We start from the raw sequence: 17,324 nt of genomic DNA on the forward strand, positions 1-17,324 counted from the left end.
ATCCTGCCAATTTGGTAAATTTTGCTCCAAGAAGTTCCTATCTATTGTTCACCCTAAGATGGAAGAATCATTGTTTGGAAACTTAGAGCAGCGCAATTTGATTTTGGCTGGAAACCACCCTAGGAGTCAGTTTTACAAAGAGTACTTGGCCCTGGCGAAAGCTGTTTGGTTGCTTCACTTGCTAGCATTTGCACTTGAGCCTGCGCCATGTCATTTTCAGGCAAGCAAAGGAGCTGATTTCCATCCCGAGTACATGGAAGGTGTCATCAAATTTTCTGGTGGACGGGTGCCAGTGGGTCAGGTTGTCGCATTTCCTGTTAGTCCTGGATTTAAGCTTGGCAATGGTTCAGTTATCAAGGCTCGGGTATATCTCATGTCCCGAACATCACAATGGGAGGTGAGTGATGCTAAGGAGACGGTTCCTCCCCTTTGTCCACGTTAGACAATTCCTCCTTTTCAGATCTAGGCAATTTTAAAGCAGAAAGGAAACCTAGGGGGCACCCTAGAGTTCTCTGATCCCCAATGCAAGGGCAAGGAAGAGTGGACATCCTCAGCATTTTTCCTTTTGGTTTGCATTTTTTGTGTGTGCTTCGCTTGCTTACTATCACTTAAAAAGAGTGTAGGTTATAAGTTAAGAAGGGTGTACCTGGATGGGGACTGGGGTGAGTTATTACAGGTCGGATGCAGTAATTTTTGCATTTCTTGTATTTGTTTTGCAAATGATGATTATTTTTTGTGAGCCTTTGATTCAGGTTAACAAATGATTTAGGAATGACTAGATCTAGTGCAAACATTCTATGAATAGCCTGAGAAAGAATTCAAGTAAATCATGCCATTTGACATCTGCGTATGGGAGTAGCGTGGGGAATCCAGTGCTACTGGTGCATGCCCTGCTTTCTGAATCCTTCAAATGACGAATCATTACTAAAGAATTGGTGTGAACTAGGTGTACGGTGTACCTAGTGCACGAGGTTTTCACCATTGCGTGTTCTAGGAAGGCTTATAATGTACCTAGAGTTACCTCCCTTTTTGCGAAGGGCCTTTTACGACTTAAACTCGTGGCTATTAAATCGCTCTGGAGTAACTTTACCATTGAGCTGGGGTTCACACTCTAAATTACAAAAATTGTTATCATAAACATTTTGCTTAGTGTTTTTCGGATTTTTCTAATGAGGAACAATATTGTCGTTTCACATGTATACCTAAAAAAATATGCATAACAATGATAATTTTTATATTGACAATGATAAGTTATTTTAAAAAGGCTTTTGATTCCCTTAACATCCAGAACTTTGGGAATAGATAAGGGGCATCTAAAAAGTGTCAAGTACGAAGTACACATATACACATTTTGACCTTTTATACTCTATATGTAAATTGAATTTTAGAATTTGGACCTCTTAATAATTCCTTATTTAGTGGAAGAGCTAATTGCAAAATGTGGGTTATTGCAATTATTAAAACTTATGAACATTTTCAAACTATTAGTTAGTGCAATATTAATTCAGTTTATGGAAGTGATTCTCTATCCAGGAAGGTGGCAGTGCTAATCATCTCTCTCTCTCTCTCTCTCTCTCTCTCATCCCCATAAGGGGTGGAGGTGTCTTTTAATAATAAGAGAGAAATAGATATATGGGAGTGCTGGCATAGGCCACACTCTCACAAAGAGTTCATTTTTCCTAGACAGTTTGTTAGTCAAGAAAAGAAAGAAAAGAAAAAAAATTCAAAAAAAAAAAAAAAAAAAAAAAATTGAAAAGAGATATAGACATAAAAAAATCATTTCGTAATATAATTTTTTATCTTATTATGTCTTTTGTACTTTTTTTTTTCTTTTCTTGGTTACCAATTAGTTTATAGAAGAGGTCTTGAAACAAATTTACGTGCAATGAATGTATGTGCAAAGGATCCATTCCGTGCTGTAGACCCAAATTTCTCTCTTTTTTTTGGTTATTTTATCCTACTGAGCACTTCTAGGGCCAATGGCCACACAAACACAAACACACACACACACACACACACACACACACACACACATACATACTTGCATACGACAGGGTTTAATCCCACAACCAGCTCCTTCCCCAAGTGTCGGCTGTTCAAGTCGAAGTTGCAAGTTTGATAAATTATAGATATTGTAGTTGTGAATTCTTAAGTGCTAAATCTTCATATTGTCTCTAGAAAATCATAATCCAAAATCCATGAAATCACGTTTATGGGAATAGGAAAAGCTTAAAAAAAATTTGTGTTGCATGCAACAACTCACAGTATAGGTCAATTTCTAACCTTCTAAATCAGAGGTCGTTAAGTAGTAAATATCTTTAATTAATTTAAGTGTTTTTTGTCCATATATTTTTTAGATGGGTACACTGCATGCTATAGAAGGGGGGAGGGGGAAGGTAACAACCAAGATATTCGAACTTGCAACTTCTTAGTGTGAGTGGGCATTTGCACACTACAACCTCACCAACTGTGTTAGGCAATTATTGATTTGTCTATATTTTTTACCACATCGGTTGTTGATTTGATGGGCTGACCACCAAATCACCATAGGTTGCTCCCTCATAGAGGGCCTCATTGGCCTCTCTTCTTCTTCTTCTTCTTTTATATTTTATATTTTTTTTTATTGGGGACAATTAATCTCATTTTCACCTCTCCTTTTCTACTGATATTTTTAAAATTCTCAAATTACCCTTGTATCCATCAAAACTCCTAGCCCCTAACCGACTACCCCTATCACCCATTGTCCCAACCTCATCCTCCCTACCCCACCCCCTCACTACAACTCTCATCCCACTTTCTTTTCCTACTTCCCATCCTCAATCCCACTCCCAACCATCCCTCTTCTCCTCCCAATGCTCAACGACTAATCAAGCAAGCAAAAGTATGAAAGAATAACCCAATGGGGTAGCGCAGTTGGTAAGCAATGAACTTGGTACGAGCCATAAACTTGGACGTCCTAAGTTCAACTCCCACTAGGCACACCTTGGGCCACTCACACGGGGTGTTTAGTGCTCATCACTGCTTTTAGTGAAAGTTGAATGATTCTCATTCAACCCCGGTATGACGCGGTCCATGTGATTGTGGGGTCAGTATGGGCCCACGGACCTAGTCAGGCCAAAGGCCAGGATACTTGTTGTTAGCCAAAAAAATAAAATAAAAAAATAGAAGTGTATGCCCATGGAAAGGTTAAAATAGTTGCAGATTTTGCTCATCAATTTAACAGGAAATTAATTACGACGATGTTGAACCAGGATTCAACTTCTCTGTGGAGTAACATGGTGTTCGACGAGCATCCAATAATCAGAAACACCTTGGCACAGAGCCCAAGGTGATCACATGCAGCTCAAGACATTTCTAGGCGTTGGATGTGCACTGAACACCATGTTGCGTCATTCAGGACCCACATCCGTTGAACCAAACTATGCGTGAATTTTATTTATTGGGCTTCCATATATTGCATGTGGAAGAGGTTTACTTAGGTTATCTTGTACAACCTAGCTAGGTCTTCCCCGCTGTCAGACGCACGATGGAATGGGAGAGGATCTGAGTCTTTCAGAAGAGAAGAACAATAATACAATCATAACATTGCATGTTTCTTGTGTTAGGACTAGAGGCGACAGTTTTAGCCTCGGTTTGGCAGGCCCGACCGTTTAAAGACCAAATCGCCCTACCCGATTAAACATGTCCAGCTCCAGAAAGGTCCAATTATATGATTGGTTGTTCCCACTACAATAGTGCTACTTGATGGTCTGATGGATGTCCACTGATTAATAGTTCGATTTAGCCTGACATGTTTAAAGCCTGTATAGAACTCATTTAGAGTCTATTTATTAGGGTTGACATTTTTAAAACACGTTTAGAGATAAATGTTCATAAGTCCGTTTAATGTCCGTTTAAGGCCCGTTTAGACTGATTATTAGCAGCCCTTAAACATTGGAGACGGCAATGGATCAAGATGTCCCAACCAATGGGTTGGATTAAGGAATCCAAATATAATTGATCGCCGTGATGATGCCTACTACCTGATTGATTGCAAGAAGTTTAAAAAAAAAAAAAAAAAGTGGCTGTCTGAAGTCTGGACGTACAGTCAAGAGGTAGTAGATTGTCTTGTAGGAAAGAATGTTGAAGCTTGGCCTTGGGAGCTTTCATATTCTTTTTGATACAAGTCTGGAGTGCTTTCATATTCTTTTTTTTATATATATATATATATATTACCTAATGGATGGTTTTGAATATGTAAGTTTTGTTAAGAAGCCTAGATATGAGATCTCTATTACCCATTAGCTGTGAAATTGGGGGTCAAAAGACTATCGGAAGACTGTTGATATAAATGTCGAAACATTTCTATGCTCTTAATTTAAGTTTTATTTGGAGGAAAAAAAAAAACTCATAGAATGGGTCGTTTTTAACCTTCCAAATCGGAGGACATCCCCAAGTAGTGAAGGCCTTTAATTAATTAAAATGATTTTTGTTATGTTTTACCACACAGATTGGTGATACGGTATGCTGACTATTAGTTAAACTTAGGACACCTCTAATAGACTGCTTGTCATGTTTGTTGATCTATCTCAACCCTATGGACCACCATATTTAGACTTTAGTATTTGTTTTTCAATGGATTAGAGACTAGCTCTATTCACGGACAATGCTTTTTCTAGATTGGTATGAAAGTTTAGACATGATATGATGGTGGTGTGAATAACATCATGTTCACCAAACTTGAAATCCACTTGCCACTTGGCACCAATAAATATAACTTGCGGAATCGAGCATGATGGCATAAAGTCCATATGAGCGTGGCTCCACTGCGTATATGTGCATGTCGTATATATGCTCAGCATGAAGCAGGAGAGGCATGCCTTTTTTGACTTCAAAGAAAACTCCTCTTATATACCCTAAAAGGTAGTGGATAGCATATATGTCCGCCGAGCTTGTGTAATGTAACCAGACTAAATTATTATCTGATTCGTCTATTTTCTTTCCTCCTTCATGTTGGAATTGTGATCAAGTTCTAACATAAGGACTGTCCTAATATGTCCAAGGAAAAACTGAGAGATGGAGCCGTTATCATACTTTTCTTGGAGTATTTTATAATTAATTTTTTTTCAATCAATTATGTGTTAGGACCTGATCCTCAAAAGGAGAATAACATCTCTCTCTAGAAAGCAATCGTTTAGGAGGAATTATTACTTGCCTTAAACTAATGAAGAGTTATTACCTACCATAATAATATTAATTAACCCCAAAATGGTAGTATAATAAATTTGGAATGATCAATATTTTAAAAGATCAAAGTATTATCACACCCACGAGGGGTTCAAATGGTCTTCATTCCTTCTTGGAGTATTTTATAATTATTATTTTTCAATCAATTATGTATTAGGACCTGATCCTCAAAAGGAGAATAACGTCTCTCTCTAAAGAAAGCAATCGTTTATGAGGAGTTATTACCTGCCTTAAGCTAATGAAGAATTATTACCTATTATAATAATATTAATTAACCCCAAAATGACAGTATAATAAAACTCTATAATTTGGAATGATCAATATTTCAAAAGATCAAAGTATTACCACACCCATGAGGGGTTCAACGCATTTTCAAAATTTTGATATTGGATGGGACATGTGTCCGCCGAGTTTATGTGTAACGTAACCGACTAAATTATTATTCGATTTGTCTATTTTCTATTCCCCTTCATGTTTGAGTCTAGATCAGGTTCTAACATAAGGACCGTCATAATACAATTGTTGTGCGAAATCTGTCCAAGAAAAAACTGAGAGATGGAGCCGTTATCATACTTTTCTTGGAGTATTTTGTAATTATTTTTTTTCAATCAATTATGTGTTAGGACCTGATCCTCAAAAGGAGAATAACGTCTCTCTATAAAGAAAGCAATCGTTTATGAGGAGCTATTACCTGCTTTAAACTAATGAAAAGTTATTATCTACTATAATAATATTAATTTAGCTCCAAAATGGCAGTATAATAAAAATCTATTATTTGGAATGATCCATATTTCACAAGATCAAAGTATTCCTACCCATTGTTAGCAAAAATTCTTTTAAAACTCTGTTTTATACACGTTCTCGTTTTTTACCGTTTAAAACACGTTTTTCCGTATGCTTCCTAAAGATACTTAAAAAAATGGAAACGACAATCATTCCCATTCTAAACACGTTTAAAACACTTTTAAATACGTTTCCATTTTTTGATGTTTTTTAAGACGACTTAACTTGTTGAATATAATGCCTACTTAATTGACCATATCTCTCTCTCTCGAACTCTAATCGACTTAACTCAACTGCTTATATTTCTCATGATATCACCTTCAACTCAATATCAATGTATGGACCCTGAAATTGATATACAAACTGATGCATTTGCTGAAAAATATTTATAAAGTGATGACTCCTAACTCAAATTGAACATACATTACTCCAAGAGTGTGTTGACTATGTTGACAACAATGAACAACATCATAGCTAAGCCACCTTGCCCAATGAAACTTAGACATGTGTGGTGTATGAATTTAGAATTGGAATTGGATGATATTCAATTTTATGTCATAAAACTTATAATGAGGCGTAAGATATATATGCATTAGTGTTGGATACTGCAGTTGTTTTGAACATTAGATGCAAGTATTCATGTAATAATTTCTTAATTTATACTAGTATACTACATTTTTTTGGTCCATTTTTGAAATTTACACATTTAAAATCTGTACCGTCTGTTTTTCGTTTTTTGTCGTTCTTTGTTTTTTTGACCGTTTATTTGATCGTATCATTTAAAAATTTCTACTGCTTAAGACCCGTACCGTCGGTTTCTGTTTTTATGTTGTTCCTGTTTTTTCTAACTATGTTCCCACCCCCATGAGGAGTTCAAAATGGTCTTCACTCCTTAGCATTTTCAATTTTTGGTAGTGGATGGGACATGTATTCGCCGAGCTTACGTGTAATGTAACCAGACTAAATTATTATCTGATTCGTCTATGTTTTTCCCCCCTTTATGTTGGAGTTTGGATCAAGTCCTAATATAAGGATTGTCCTAATATGATTATTATGTGACATGTGTTAAAGGAAAAACTGAGAGACAGAGCTGTGATTATACTTTTCTTAGAGTTTTTTTTTTTTTATTATCATTTTTTTGAATCAATTATGTGTTAAAACCTGATCCTCAAAAGGAGAATAACATATCTCTCTAAAGAAAGCAATCATTTATGATGTGTTATTACCTGCCTTAAAATAATGAAGAGTTATTACCTACCATAATAATATTAATTAACCCCAAAATGACAATATAATAAAACTCTATAATTTGGAATGATCAATATTTCAAAAGATCAAAGTATTTCCACACCCATGAGGGGTTCAAATGGTCTTCATTCCTTCTTAGCATTTTCAAATTTTTGGTAGTGGATGGGACATGTATTCGCCGAGTTTATGTGTAACGTAACCAGGGTTAATTATTATCTGATTCGTCTATGTTCTTTTCCCCTTCATGTTTGAGTTCAGATCAGGTAATAATATAAGGATCGTCATGATATGATTATTGTGCAACATGTGTCTAAGGAAAATCTGAGAGACAGAGCCACTATCATACTTTTCTTAGAATTTTTTATATTTAAAATTTTCAATCAATTATATGTGAGGACCTGATCCTCAAAAGGAGAACAACGTCTCTCTCTAAAGAAAGCAATTGTTTATGAGGAACTATTACCTACTTTAAACTAATGAAGAGTTATTACCTACCATAATAATATAAAGTAACCACGAAATGGCAGTATAATAAAAATCTATACTTTGGAATGATTAATATTTCAAAAGATCAAAGGATTCCCACCCCCAAGAGGGGTTCAAATGGTCTTCATTCCTTCTTAGCATTTTCAAAATTTTGGTAGTGGTAAGGCTACAGTAAGAGGGCTTTTATAGGGATTACGAAAAGCCAAAAAGAAGGGATGGAAGGTGGACATAGTCTAGAGTGATGAAAAAAAGAATATGAGTTTTTTTTCAAAGAACAGGAAAACTTTTTTTGACCCCTTGGCATTGGATAGCAATACCACTATATATGGAGATGGAACATTATGTAATCGACTAACCCTCCCAAAATTTTGTTTAAATCTAACAATACTTATGTCCTTAGTGTCAAGGAAGTAGCAAAAGAGGCAAGGATAAAAGAACAATCAATCTTTAAGTCTGATATGCCATACAAACCTATATATCTTTTATGTTAATTCAATTCTCTTTTGAATAAAAAAGAAATGGTCTTCATTAGGGATTATGGAACAATTCCAAGTATTATTGACTTTGTACTATAAGAAGGCAGAACATTTACGACCCTTGACTGTTATACTTTTCGCAACTGTAAGTCTGTAATGGCAGAAAAATTTCTCCTATTTCAAATGACAATAATACCCGACAAATCAAGCCAAATTACTGATAATGCTCTTTTTTTTGTACGGATAGACTTCCCTCCCATTTTTCATATAGTGTTTTTGTTTTTTTAAACGGTTCTACAAGCTATTTCCATTCATTTCCAAATTGAGAACAAACTTACAAAGGAGGAGATATGAATCCAACTGAGAGATTTGTGGCTATGAACTTACATGGAAATGCTCCTAAAGCTCTTAATCCAATGGTTCAAAATCTCATTTCACCTCATTACCAAAAAAAAAAAAAAAAAATCTCATTTCACCTCCCACATTGCCCTAAAATCTTTCCATTTATACTTGACCATTTCTCTCTTGTGAAAAAACGTTGAAAAGCTTCTATATAAACACATGAGAGGAGAGGTTCCAGACACAAGCAAATCTCATTGTTTCAGACAGTCAAGACGAGGAGATATGGAGAAGAAAGCTGCTGCATGCATTCCTGTGGCTGATGCTGAGGTCAATGTCCCAATGGGAACTATCATTGGTACATCCTATTCGTCATCACCTGTTGTTTCCATCACTGAAACAAATCAGAAGAAGAAGAATAAGAACAAGAACAAGGAGGAGAAGAAGTATAGACGATGGTCTACTATTCCAGACGATATGATAGAGATGATCTATGATCGTCTCGATTTCATAGAGAAACTCCGGTTCACATCCATTTGTGTTTCTTGGAGAAATGCTGTTCCAGAGTTCACTAGGTATCGTCTTCAGAAGCTTATTCCATGGCTACTCTTCTCCCATGATACAGAAACCAGAGAAATTGGTTTCTTAAACCTCGTCCCAGAAAATATGATTCACCTAGTAAGGATACCGCAAATCGATTTGAATCTGTGTCGAGGTTCTATACAAGGATGGTTGTTCATATTTTCTAATTCAAGAGATGGCCAATGTTTCCTATTTAATCCATTCTCTAAAGTCCAAATTGCACTTCCACCTTTCATTCTCCGACCTTGGCAATCTGTTTTTAAGGTGATCTTGTCTTCCAATCCAAAAACTAATGAAGATTGGATGGTTGTTGCTTATATACCCAAACATGAACTACTCTTCTACAAATCTGGAGATAAGTCATGGTCTATTGGACCAACAAAGAGCAAAGTTGCATTTTCTTATGGTGATGGAGATATCATATCTTGTGGTGGAGATCAGGTCTATGCGCTTGGCCTGTCAAAGACACTTTGGGTTTTTGATATGAGAACTCATGAACATATCCTCATTGGTGGTGGTGTATCACCATTATATGATCTTTATCAAAGTGACGAATCCATAGATCGCAATGGCGATGGGTATATATGTTACCTAGTTGAATCAAATAGACAATTGTTTATGATTGCAAGGTTCCTGAAGAATGTTGGGATGAATAGTTACCATTATACAACCTACAAGTTTCTGTTCTACAAGATGAAAAAGAATAACAATAAAGAGCTTAGGATGGACTATGCGTGGGTCAGACAATCAAGTTTGGGGGCTGATCGAGCACTTTTTCTTAGCAGAGTTGGTTCCAAATTTGTCTCAACCACTGAAAACCCTGAAATCCACAATAACTCTATTTACTTTACAAACGATTTAGATCCTCGTACAGGTAAGCCTTGCGATATTGGGATCTACCATGTTGAGGATGATCTTATTGAACCCTTTATTGTGTTTGACGACCTCTATTCTCTAAAGTTCCCTTCAGTTTGGGTTACACCCTCAGTATGAGGACCTATACTTTTGCTCTCTTCTTAATAAAGATTTTTTTTTTTTTTGGCTGAGACTTTTCTTAATAAAGATCAACTTGATGTCAAGATTTATTTAGTAAGGTCCTTTTCTTGCATTTTATGGTTCTTCGCTTGAGCCCAATTCATGAAATTGGTTGTTTGTAAGCCATTTGACTGTGTTTTATATATCCCTCTCCCATTCTCTTTTACTCTTCTTTGCAATAAAATGATATTATCTATTCCCCCAAACCCCCACCCAAAAAAAAAAAAAAAAATCTTAGTTTACGTTGCCACTAATATGTCTCGTGTTTTATGCTAATGTGTCTCTTACAATTTAATTAGTCTTTTGGCTTAATGATACTAGTTAAATTAAGATACATGCATGCATATAGTAAAGTCATATTAGCTTGCAAAATTTCCCTCACCCCCCTCAAGAAAAATAAAAAGTGCAAACACAAATCTTCGATAATAATATTAATTAACCCCAAAATGGCAGTTTAATAAAACTCTATAATTTGGAATGATCAATATTGCAAAAGATCAAAATATTACCACAACCACGAGGGGTTCAAATGGTCTTCATTCCTTGTTAGCATTTTCAAATTTTTGGTAGTGGATGGGACATGTGTCCGCCGAGTTTATGTATAACGTAACCGGACTAAATTATTATATGATTCATCTATATTCTTTTCCCCTTCATGTTTGAGTCCAGATTAGGTCTTAACATAAGGACCGTCATAATAAGATTATTGTGCGACATGTGTCCAAGGAAAAACTGAGAGACAGAGTCATTATCATACTTTTCTTAGACATTTTATAATTAATTTTTTCAATCAATTATGTGTTAGGACCTGATCCTCAAAAGGAGAATAACATCTCTCTCTAAAGAAAGCAATCGTTTATGAGGAGCTATCACCCGCTTTAAACTAATGAAGAGTTATTACCTACCATAATAATATTAATTTAACTTCAAAATGGTAGTATAATAAAAATCTATAATTTGGAATGATCCTTATTTCAAAAGATCATAGTCTTCCCACCCCCATGAGGGCTTCAAATGGTCTTCACTATTTAGCATTTTCAATTTTTGTTAGTGGATGCGACATGTGTCCGTGTTATACCCGAACCCTAAAACTTTCTATTTAATGTTCAGGTGGGGCATCGGAGGACACCAGTACTAGTCAGTACTGGGTTGCATTCGTATTTTGCCGAGGAAGGAAGGGCGACCCCACTTGTACTTGCTACCCATGATTGAATAATTGGAAGGGATTCCGGACACGAAGGGGAAGGTCAGTCGAACCTCACACACATTGGAAACCCTGGAGAAGGCCCTACTCAGACTGAGGAGAGATCTCCATACAAAGTGACCAGTTCAGCCTTCACCAGCTGTTGGCCACCGGCAGATGGAGCATCCACCGGTGAACACCATACAGTGAGTGCACAGGCCAGTTTTGGGTTATTTTACCGTGGGACCCGAGACCTCATGATCGTGCACCCCAAACCCATCCACATTGATGGAAAAATATGTTAGGGAGTTGATTAATGTGGTGGGACATCTCGAAGCGGGTCCGTTAGTGCCAAATAGCGGAATAACCCGGTATTGAGTAAAAACCTATTAATTCCCCAAACAGCCCTTAGTGGGACTTAAGTGACTATAAATAGGATTCTTACCATTCATTTCTTCTCCTATTGTGCACCCCAAACCCATCCACATTGATGGAACAATATGTTAGGGAGTTGATTAATGTGGTGGGATATCTCAAAGCGAGCCCGTTAGTGCCGAATAATGGAATAACCTGGTATTGGGTAAAAACCCATTAATTCCCCAAACAGCCCTTAGTGGGACTTAAGCACCTTTGGAAGATTCCTATCAACAAAGAAGGTATTTGGAAGATCATAGTGTGAGTTCATTATTGTTCCTTTTGGGATGATCCAGCAGTCCTAAGATCAATGTTTTGTTCGTATTGTTTTCTCTTCGATTAACCATTGTCCATGCCTAGTTCCTCTTGGTGGCTTTTTTTCCTTGTAATTTTCTTCTTCCCTGTTTTTGGGGTTTAATACAATTTTTTCTCACCCAAAATAATTATAGGATAGTGTTAGGGAATCCATGTTGTTACTTCTTAATTTGACGGGTTTTGTGTGTGTGTGTGTGTGATGCAGGTTCTTCATTCTAGATTTGGATTTCCCCCAAGTGATAAAATAATATATAAAATATTTAAAATAAAAAATTTAAGAAAAAAATGTACAAGGAATGATTGTCTTCATGCAAAGTTAATTCGTGGGGATGTTAATGTTGATATATCATACTATTATATAAAAGTACGAAGTGGCAAATCTTTCACTTGGAGATAAGATTCGTTGTTCGTACTATCACCTGGTCATACAAGTCAGCCTCTAACATTTGTCCCACTTTCTGCAATTACAAGGATAAAGAGGGGCATATTTAGAAACAAAAAGGACAAGTGGATGTTAACTCATACAACTAGGTGATTGTACTATCCATTTTCCCATCGTGTGGGGAGGGCATCGGTCCTATATTGACCGTTTCAATATATCAAACGTATGTTGTATGTAGGGCTGGTACTGTTTTAGGTATTTTCGTAATACCCAAACTCAAATTGGGTAGTGGGGTTAACATATTCAATCTTTAGTAAATTGGTAATTTTTCCAAGAAAAATATATATTCCTCGTATTTTTAAGATTCAAGTCATCCCCAAAAGTAACTTTGGGTCTTCTCATGAACTCCTCAAACAAGTATCATATTGTGGAAAATGTAATTAGGCCCACCATTGGCGCATTATGAATTTAGTCAACTTATGTTGTTTGATTCACAATATATAAGTAGTCTCTTATGATTTATTTATTTTTTTTTTTTGGTATTTATTTGCACTAAAGGCAAACTGAAATACAAAATTTATCAGTACTATTTTGTGGTTTTTCATCTCAACATGAAAAATAATTAATCTTAGTTTACTCATGAACTGGAGTTTTGGAGCAATGATTTCTTCCTTGTTAATGTGTCTCGAAGGGTGTTATTAGGAGTGCAATTGAGCTGAGTTGGGCCAGATTTATAAAGCCCCAGATCAACCCTAGGTTCTATGTTACAAAATTATTAGCATTAGACACTAATTTCTTTAAGAGGATTATAAATTAAATACCTTTTGAACTGCAGTTTTATGGTTGGTCTCTATGGTTGTACACTAGAAATTGTCTGACTGCTTTATGCTAAATAGATTGTTGAAATGACACCAAGGTATTAACAATATTACGTATTGTTGGAATCTGCGATGGATTGATGAATTGATGTCTAAAATTGAAATATTAATGGTATGAGGTTGTTACAATACTTCTATGTTATGAAGGCAAAGTCTAAGAGGGGTCAAAGAGGGGGCAACACAAACAAATCCAAAGTTGTGAGGTGTAGAGCCTTGATATAAGGAAGGAATATAATGCCTATGTTTGTGGGCACTTACAACAGACGACTTTCTTGTACTTCTCAAGTTGTAGTCTTGGAACTATCCTTAATTTCACATCTTGGAGTTGAAAATTATGAAACAATATGTTCTCAATTAGGTCTTTAACTCAAACTAGTAGAGCACTTGAAACATGAGCATGTCTTAAGCATGTTCCAAGGGGATGGTGGTTCGTATCCATCAGATCTTTTTTAACTTAATATTCATAACATAGGGAGTTAAGACAATCATTCATATAACACAATATTTTTATGAAGTTTTTAACAATGGACAAAGCTCGCTACCTAAATTAAGTTGATTCTGTGATGCTCTATAGTATGCAAAATTGGTCCTTCTGATAATTTTTTTTATTGAAATACCTTTATTGGGCTGCACACCTTATTTGATCAAGCATTTTTACTACTTTTGTTTAATAATATGATTCGACTTTGGCCTTAAACATAAAAACTATTTAGTTGAAACCACAAAATATATTTAAAACCCTTTCTCTCCCCCCCCCCCCCCCTCCTCCCTGCAAAGTCATAGTTAATGCTTCCAAGCTAAGTATTATCCCTTTTGAATTTTCATATATCGTTTACATTGTTACATTATTATATTGATAGGTGCAATTCCATTCTTTTTTTTTTAATTGAATTTATTTAATACTAATCATTTTCTTTTCATTCTTATTTTGCACTTTAATTAAGCTCAAACCTTATCTATTGCAAATCTCATGTATTTATGTGCAATTCCATTCTTGACCTAACATAATGTAGCTAAGTCATGGCCGTAGAAACACCATTGAGTATTCTCTTTGAAGCAAGGTTTGTGGTAATGTCTCATGGTTACTTGTAAATTCCAAGTTCTATTTGATTGGTCTTTAGTTCAAATTGGTAGAACACTTGGAACATGGGTATGTCTTAAGCATATTGCAAAAAAATTATAGTTTGAATCGACCAAAACCTTTTTATTCAACTGCTCATTGGATAGTCTGTTAAGACAATCATCCACAAAAAAACTATAGCATTCATGATAAGTCAACAACCAAAGACTGTTCTCATGAAATAGAATATAAAAAGATAACTTTTGTAATGGCATTTTCACAATTATTTCAGGAAAACGGAATGGTAATAGCATTTATGCAATTATTAGGTTAATTGTGATTGTAATAGTATTTCTATAATTATCTATAATAATTCAATTTAGTTTGTTACAAGGGTTAGTTATCGAATGATAAAATACAATTAATATGAGCTTTTGACATCTCTCTCTATCATATGGTCACACCTGCATTTGCGCGTGTGCATTTTTACTAGTGTGTGTTGGGTAGAAATGTTATCCAATTCAAACATTTTCATTGCTTGAGTCATCTCTTGTATGCATTGAACTCATCTTATGACAAATTATCCATAAATGGACTAATAAAGGAAGGAGAGAGAGAGAGAGAGAGAGAGAGAGAGAGAGAGAGAGAGAGAGAGAGAGAGAAACCTAAGCTCTTGTCCATCTCAGTTGCTGCAATTTCTCTTTCTTATTTTCATATATGATTATTTGTTAATCACATTTTTCTGGAATTCGGTTTTGCTGCTATTCTTCTCTAGGTCTGTATCGTTTGGCTCTTCATGAATTTCCCGTTTCCTGTAGATGCAGTACAGCACAAGTTGGAACAAACCAAGGGGACAACCCAAGAGATTTGGAATCTGCGTATATAGAACATTTTAATTTTTTCTTATAAAACTGACATGAAGCTCAATAATAGCTTAGAAGAAAATATTTCATACAAAAAAACATTATTTACCGCAATGAAAGGATCACGACCCAATACTCCATATGGCCCCCAGAGGGAACTGTTGAGAAATGAGAATAAGGATAAGTAGAATGGCATGAATTCCACACTCTTTGTTTGTACCACTTGCTTCTGCAAATATGAGTTGCAGTAATGGGTTAGTCTGGAGAGAGAGAGAGAGAGAGAGAGAGAGAGAGAGAGAGAGAGAGAGAGAGAGAGAGAGAGAAGAGAGAGAGAGAGAGAAGCTTCATGTAGACAAAAAAAAAAAAAAGTATGATAAAAAACTTTTTCCATCATAGATGTTAAGGCTTTCATCTTAAAACCAATTGGCTTGAAATGGGGTTGCCTCTTGTCGGTCTTATACATCATAGTCAAATCATCCACAATCGATGCGAGACTATCTCAATAATAAAATATAATCATTTATATATGCTAAGCCACTTTAAAAGAGGGTTCCAGCTCGTCTCCAATTCTTGTCAAATTCTATCTGTGTGCGAGACACTTGTACATTTTTAAAATCTAAGGGTTGTAGAAGTTTGAGGCATTTTGATGAATTAAAATGGATTTGAATTTTAAAAAACTTCCACAACCGTTGAATTTTGAAAATATACATGTGTCACACACAGGGGAAAGAATTGGATAAGGATTGAAAACGAGCCAAATCCCTTTAAGAGCCAAAACTAAGAGGACAAAGAATACTAACCACAACCACCAATGGAGAACCATACATCCCAATAGCGACCACAAGCCCAATACTCCCGACGAATAGCTCCCGGTGATGGTGATCATGCAATGCAAATGTTGAGACTAATGCCGTAATGGAGAGCACCACAATCATAGCCATTACCATCAAAATAACCATTCTCTGCACTTCAAATTTGATTATTAACATTCTCTTTAAATTTGATAATATATAGAGATGCATATTTGTTTATAGAGGAACCTATTTATATATATATATATATATATATAGATATATTTTCCAGAATATTAAGTGGGAGTGTTAGAGCATAGAGGAGCTTGCCTTTGTCCTTGCTGAAGCAAACAAGATATAAATGAGAACAAAGGAGGTCTCAAAAAGTACCCCTAAACCACAAATAGTGACTACAGTGATATTTTCCCACTTGCAGCTTACAATAGGTAACCCATACCAGAAGTACAGTAGAGATGAAAATAGAGTAACAACATAAGGGACACAGGAAAATCCCTCAGTGCTTCGCTTCCTTATGACCCTTTTAAAAGTTAATCTGTATAAGAACAAAAAACAGAAGACATGAATATGTAAGTCACAGGATCAAAAGGGTCAAAGTGAAGAAGATAAGGAAGTATATATAAACTGGTATTTAGTTACATTGGTGCTGCATAAAGTAGTACACTAGTGACATTCCCTGCAAGACATAGATAGCACAGTTTTCATGCATTAGTTCAGTCTTATTATAAATATAGGCAAAGGTTGATAAAAAAAAAACTAACAAGAAGGTACCTGCTATTCCAAATGCCAAATGTAGTTTATCTCCCATTTTTCCGGTCCAAATATAATGACCTGACAGTATGGGGAAGGAACCAGGATACACAATAGTCACAATACTTCATGGCACCTTGAATGGGTATAAATAGAGCATGGGTTCATCATATATGTATAAAAAACTAATATTATAGTGAGAGAGAGAGAGAAAGAGAGAGAGAGAGAGAGAGAGAGAGAGAGAGAGAGAGAGAGAGAGAGAGAGAGAGAGAGAGAGAGAGAGAGAGAGGCTATCAAAATCAAATAACAAGACAGTGTGGAAAGGAGAAGGCAAGGCCGCACAAGACAGGAGGGAATCCAATCTTTTAATTTTGTTCTTTGCTGAGGGTGAGATGTCAAAGCAGTTCCACTAAGGATGTTCCAACAGTGATTAAGATTCTTGGGTCAAGATTAAAAAAATCACATGCATTAAGACAAATATGCTCACTAGCTGAA

General features: G+C 35.7%; 3 protein-coding genes across 6 annotated transcripts in view; 2 read left to right on the plus strand and 1 right to left on the minus strand.

Moving 5' to 3' along the window:
• The window catches only part of LOC122094101 (protein GRAVITROPIC IN THE LIGHT 1), an 11,523-nt gene extending 10,745 nt beyond the window's left edge, over window positions 1-778 (plus strand). For all 3 annotated transcript variants that reach the window (XM_042664767.1, XM_042664768.1, XM_042664770.1), the window contains one exon: window positions 1-778. This exon is cut by the window's left edge and continues 379 nt beyond it. In XM_042664767.1, the coding sequence (XP_042520701.1) occupies window positions 1-442 (442 nt within the window). In that variant the 3' untranslated portion in view covers window positions 443-778.
• Window positions 779-9,035: 8,257 nt separating this feature from the next.
• Window positions 9,036-10,133, plus strand: LOC122093863. The gene has a single exon (XM_042664409.1). The coding sequence runs from the start codon at window positions 9,036-9,038 to the stop codon at window positions 10,131-10,133; it is 1,098 nt and encodes a 365-aa protein (XP_042520343.1).
• Window positions 10,134-15,085: 4,952 nt separating this feature from the next.
• On the minus strand, window positions 15,086-16,941 carry LOC122093139 (bidirectional sugar transporter SWEET3a-like). Of its 2 annotated transcripts, none has more exons than XM_042663400.1 (6): window positions 16,851-16,941; window positions 16,719-16,755; window positions 16,392-16,614; window positions 16,071-16,232; window positions 15,380-15,499; window positions 15,086-15,219 (listed from the first exon to the last, which is right to left on the minus strand). In XM_042663400.1, exons 1-6 carry the CDS (start codon window positions 16,885-16,887, stop codon window positions 15,202-15,204), a joined length of 597 nt encoding a protein of 198 aa, XP_042519334.1. In that variant the 5' UTR covers window positions 16,888-16,941; the 3' UTR covers window positions 15,086-15,201. The 2 variants fall into 2 exon arrangements, with proteins under 2 accessions (XP_042519334.1, XP_042519333.1); XM_042663399.1 differs by having other exon boundaries at window positions 15,086-15,281.
• Window positions 16,942-17,324: the final 383 nt, after the last annotated feature.

This window comes from Macadamia integrifolia, chromosome 11 (genome assembly GCF_013358625.1).
Source record: "Macadamia integrifolia cultivar HAES 741 chromosome 11, SCU_Mint_v3, whole genome shotgun sequence".
NCBI lineage: Eukaryota > Viridiplantae > Streptophyta > Magnoliopsida > Proteales > Proteaceae > Macadamia > Macadamia integrifolia.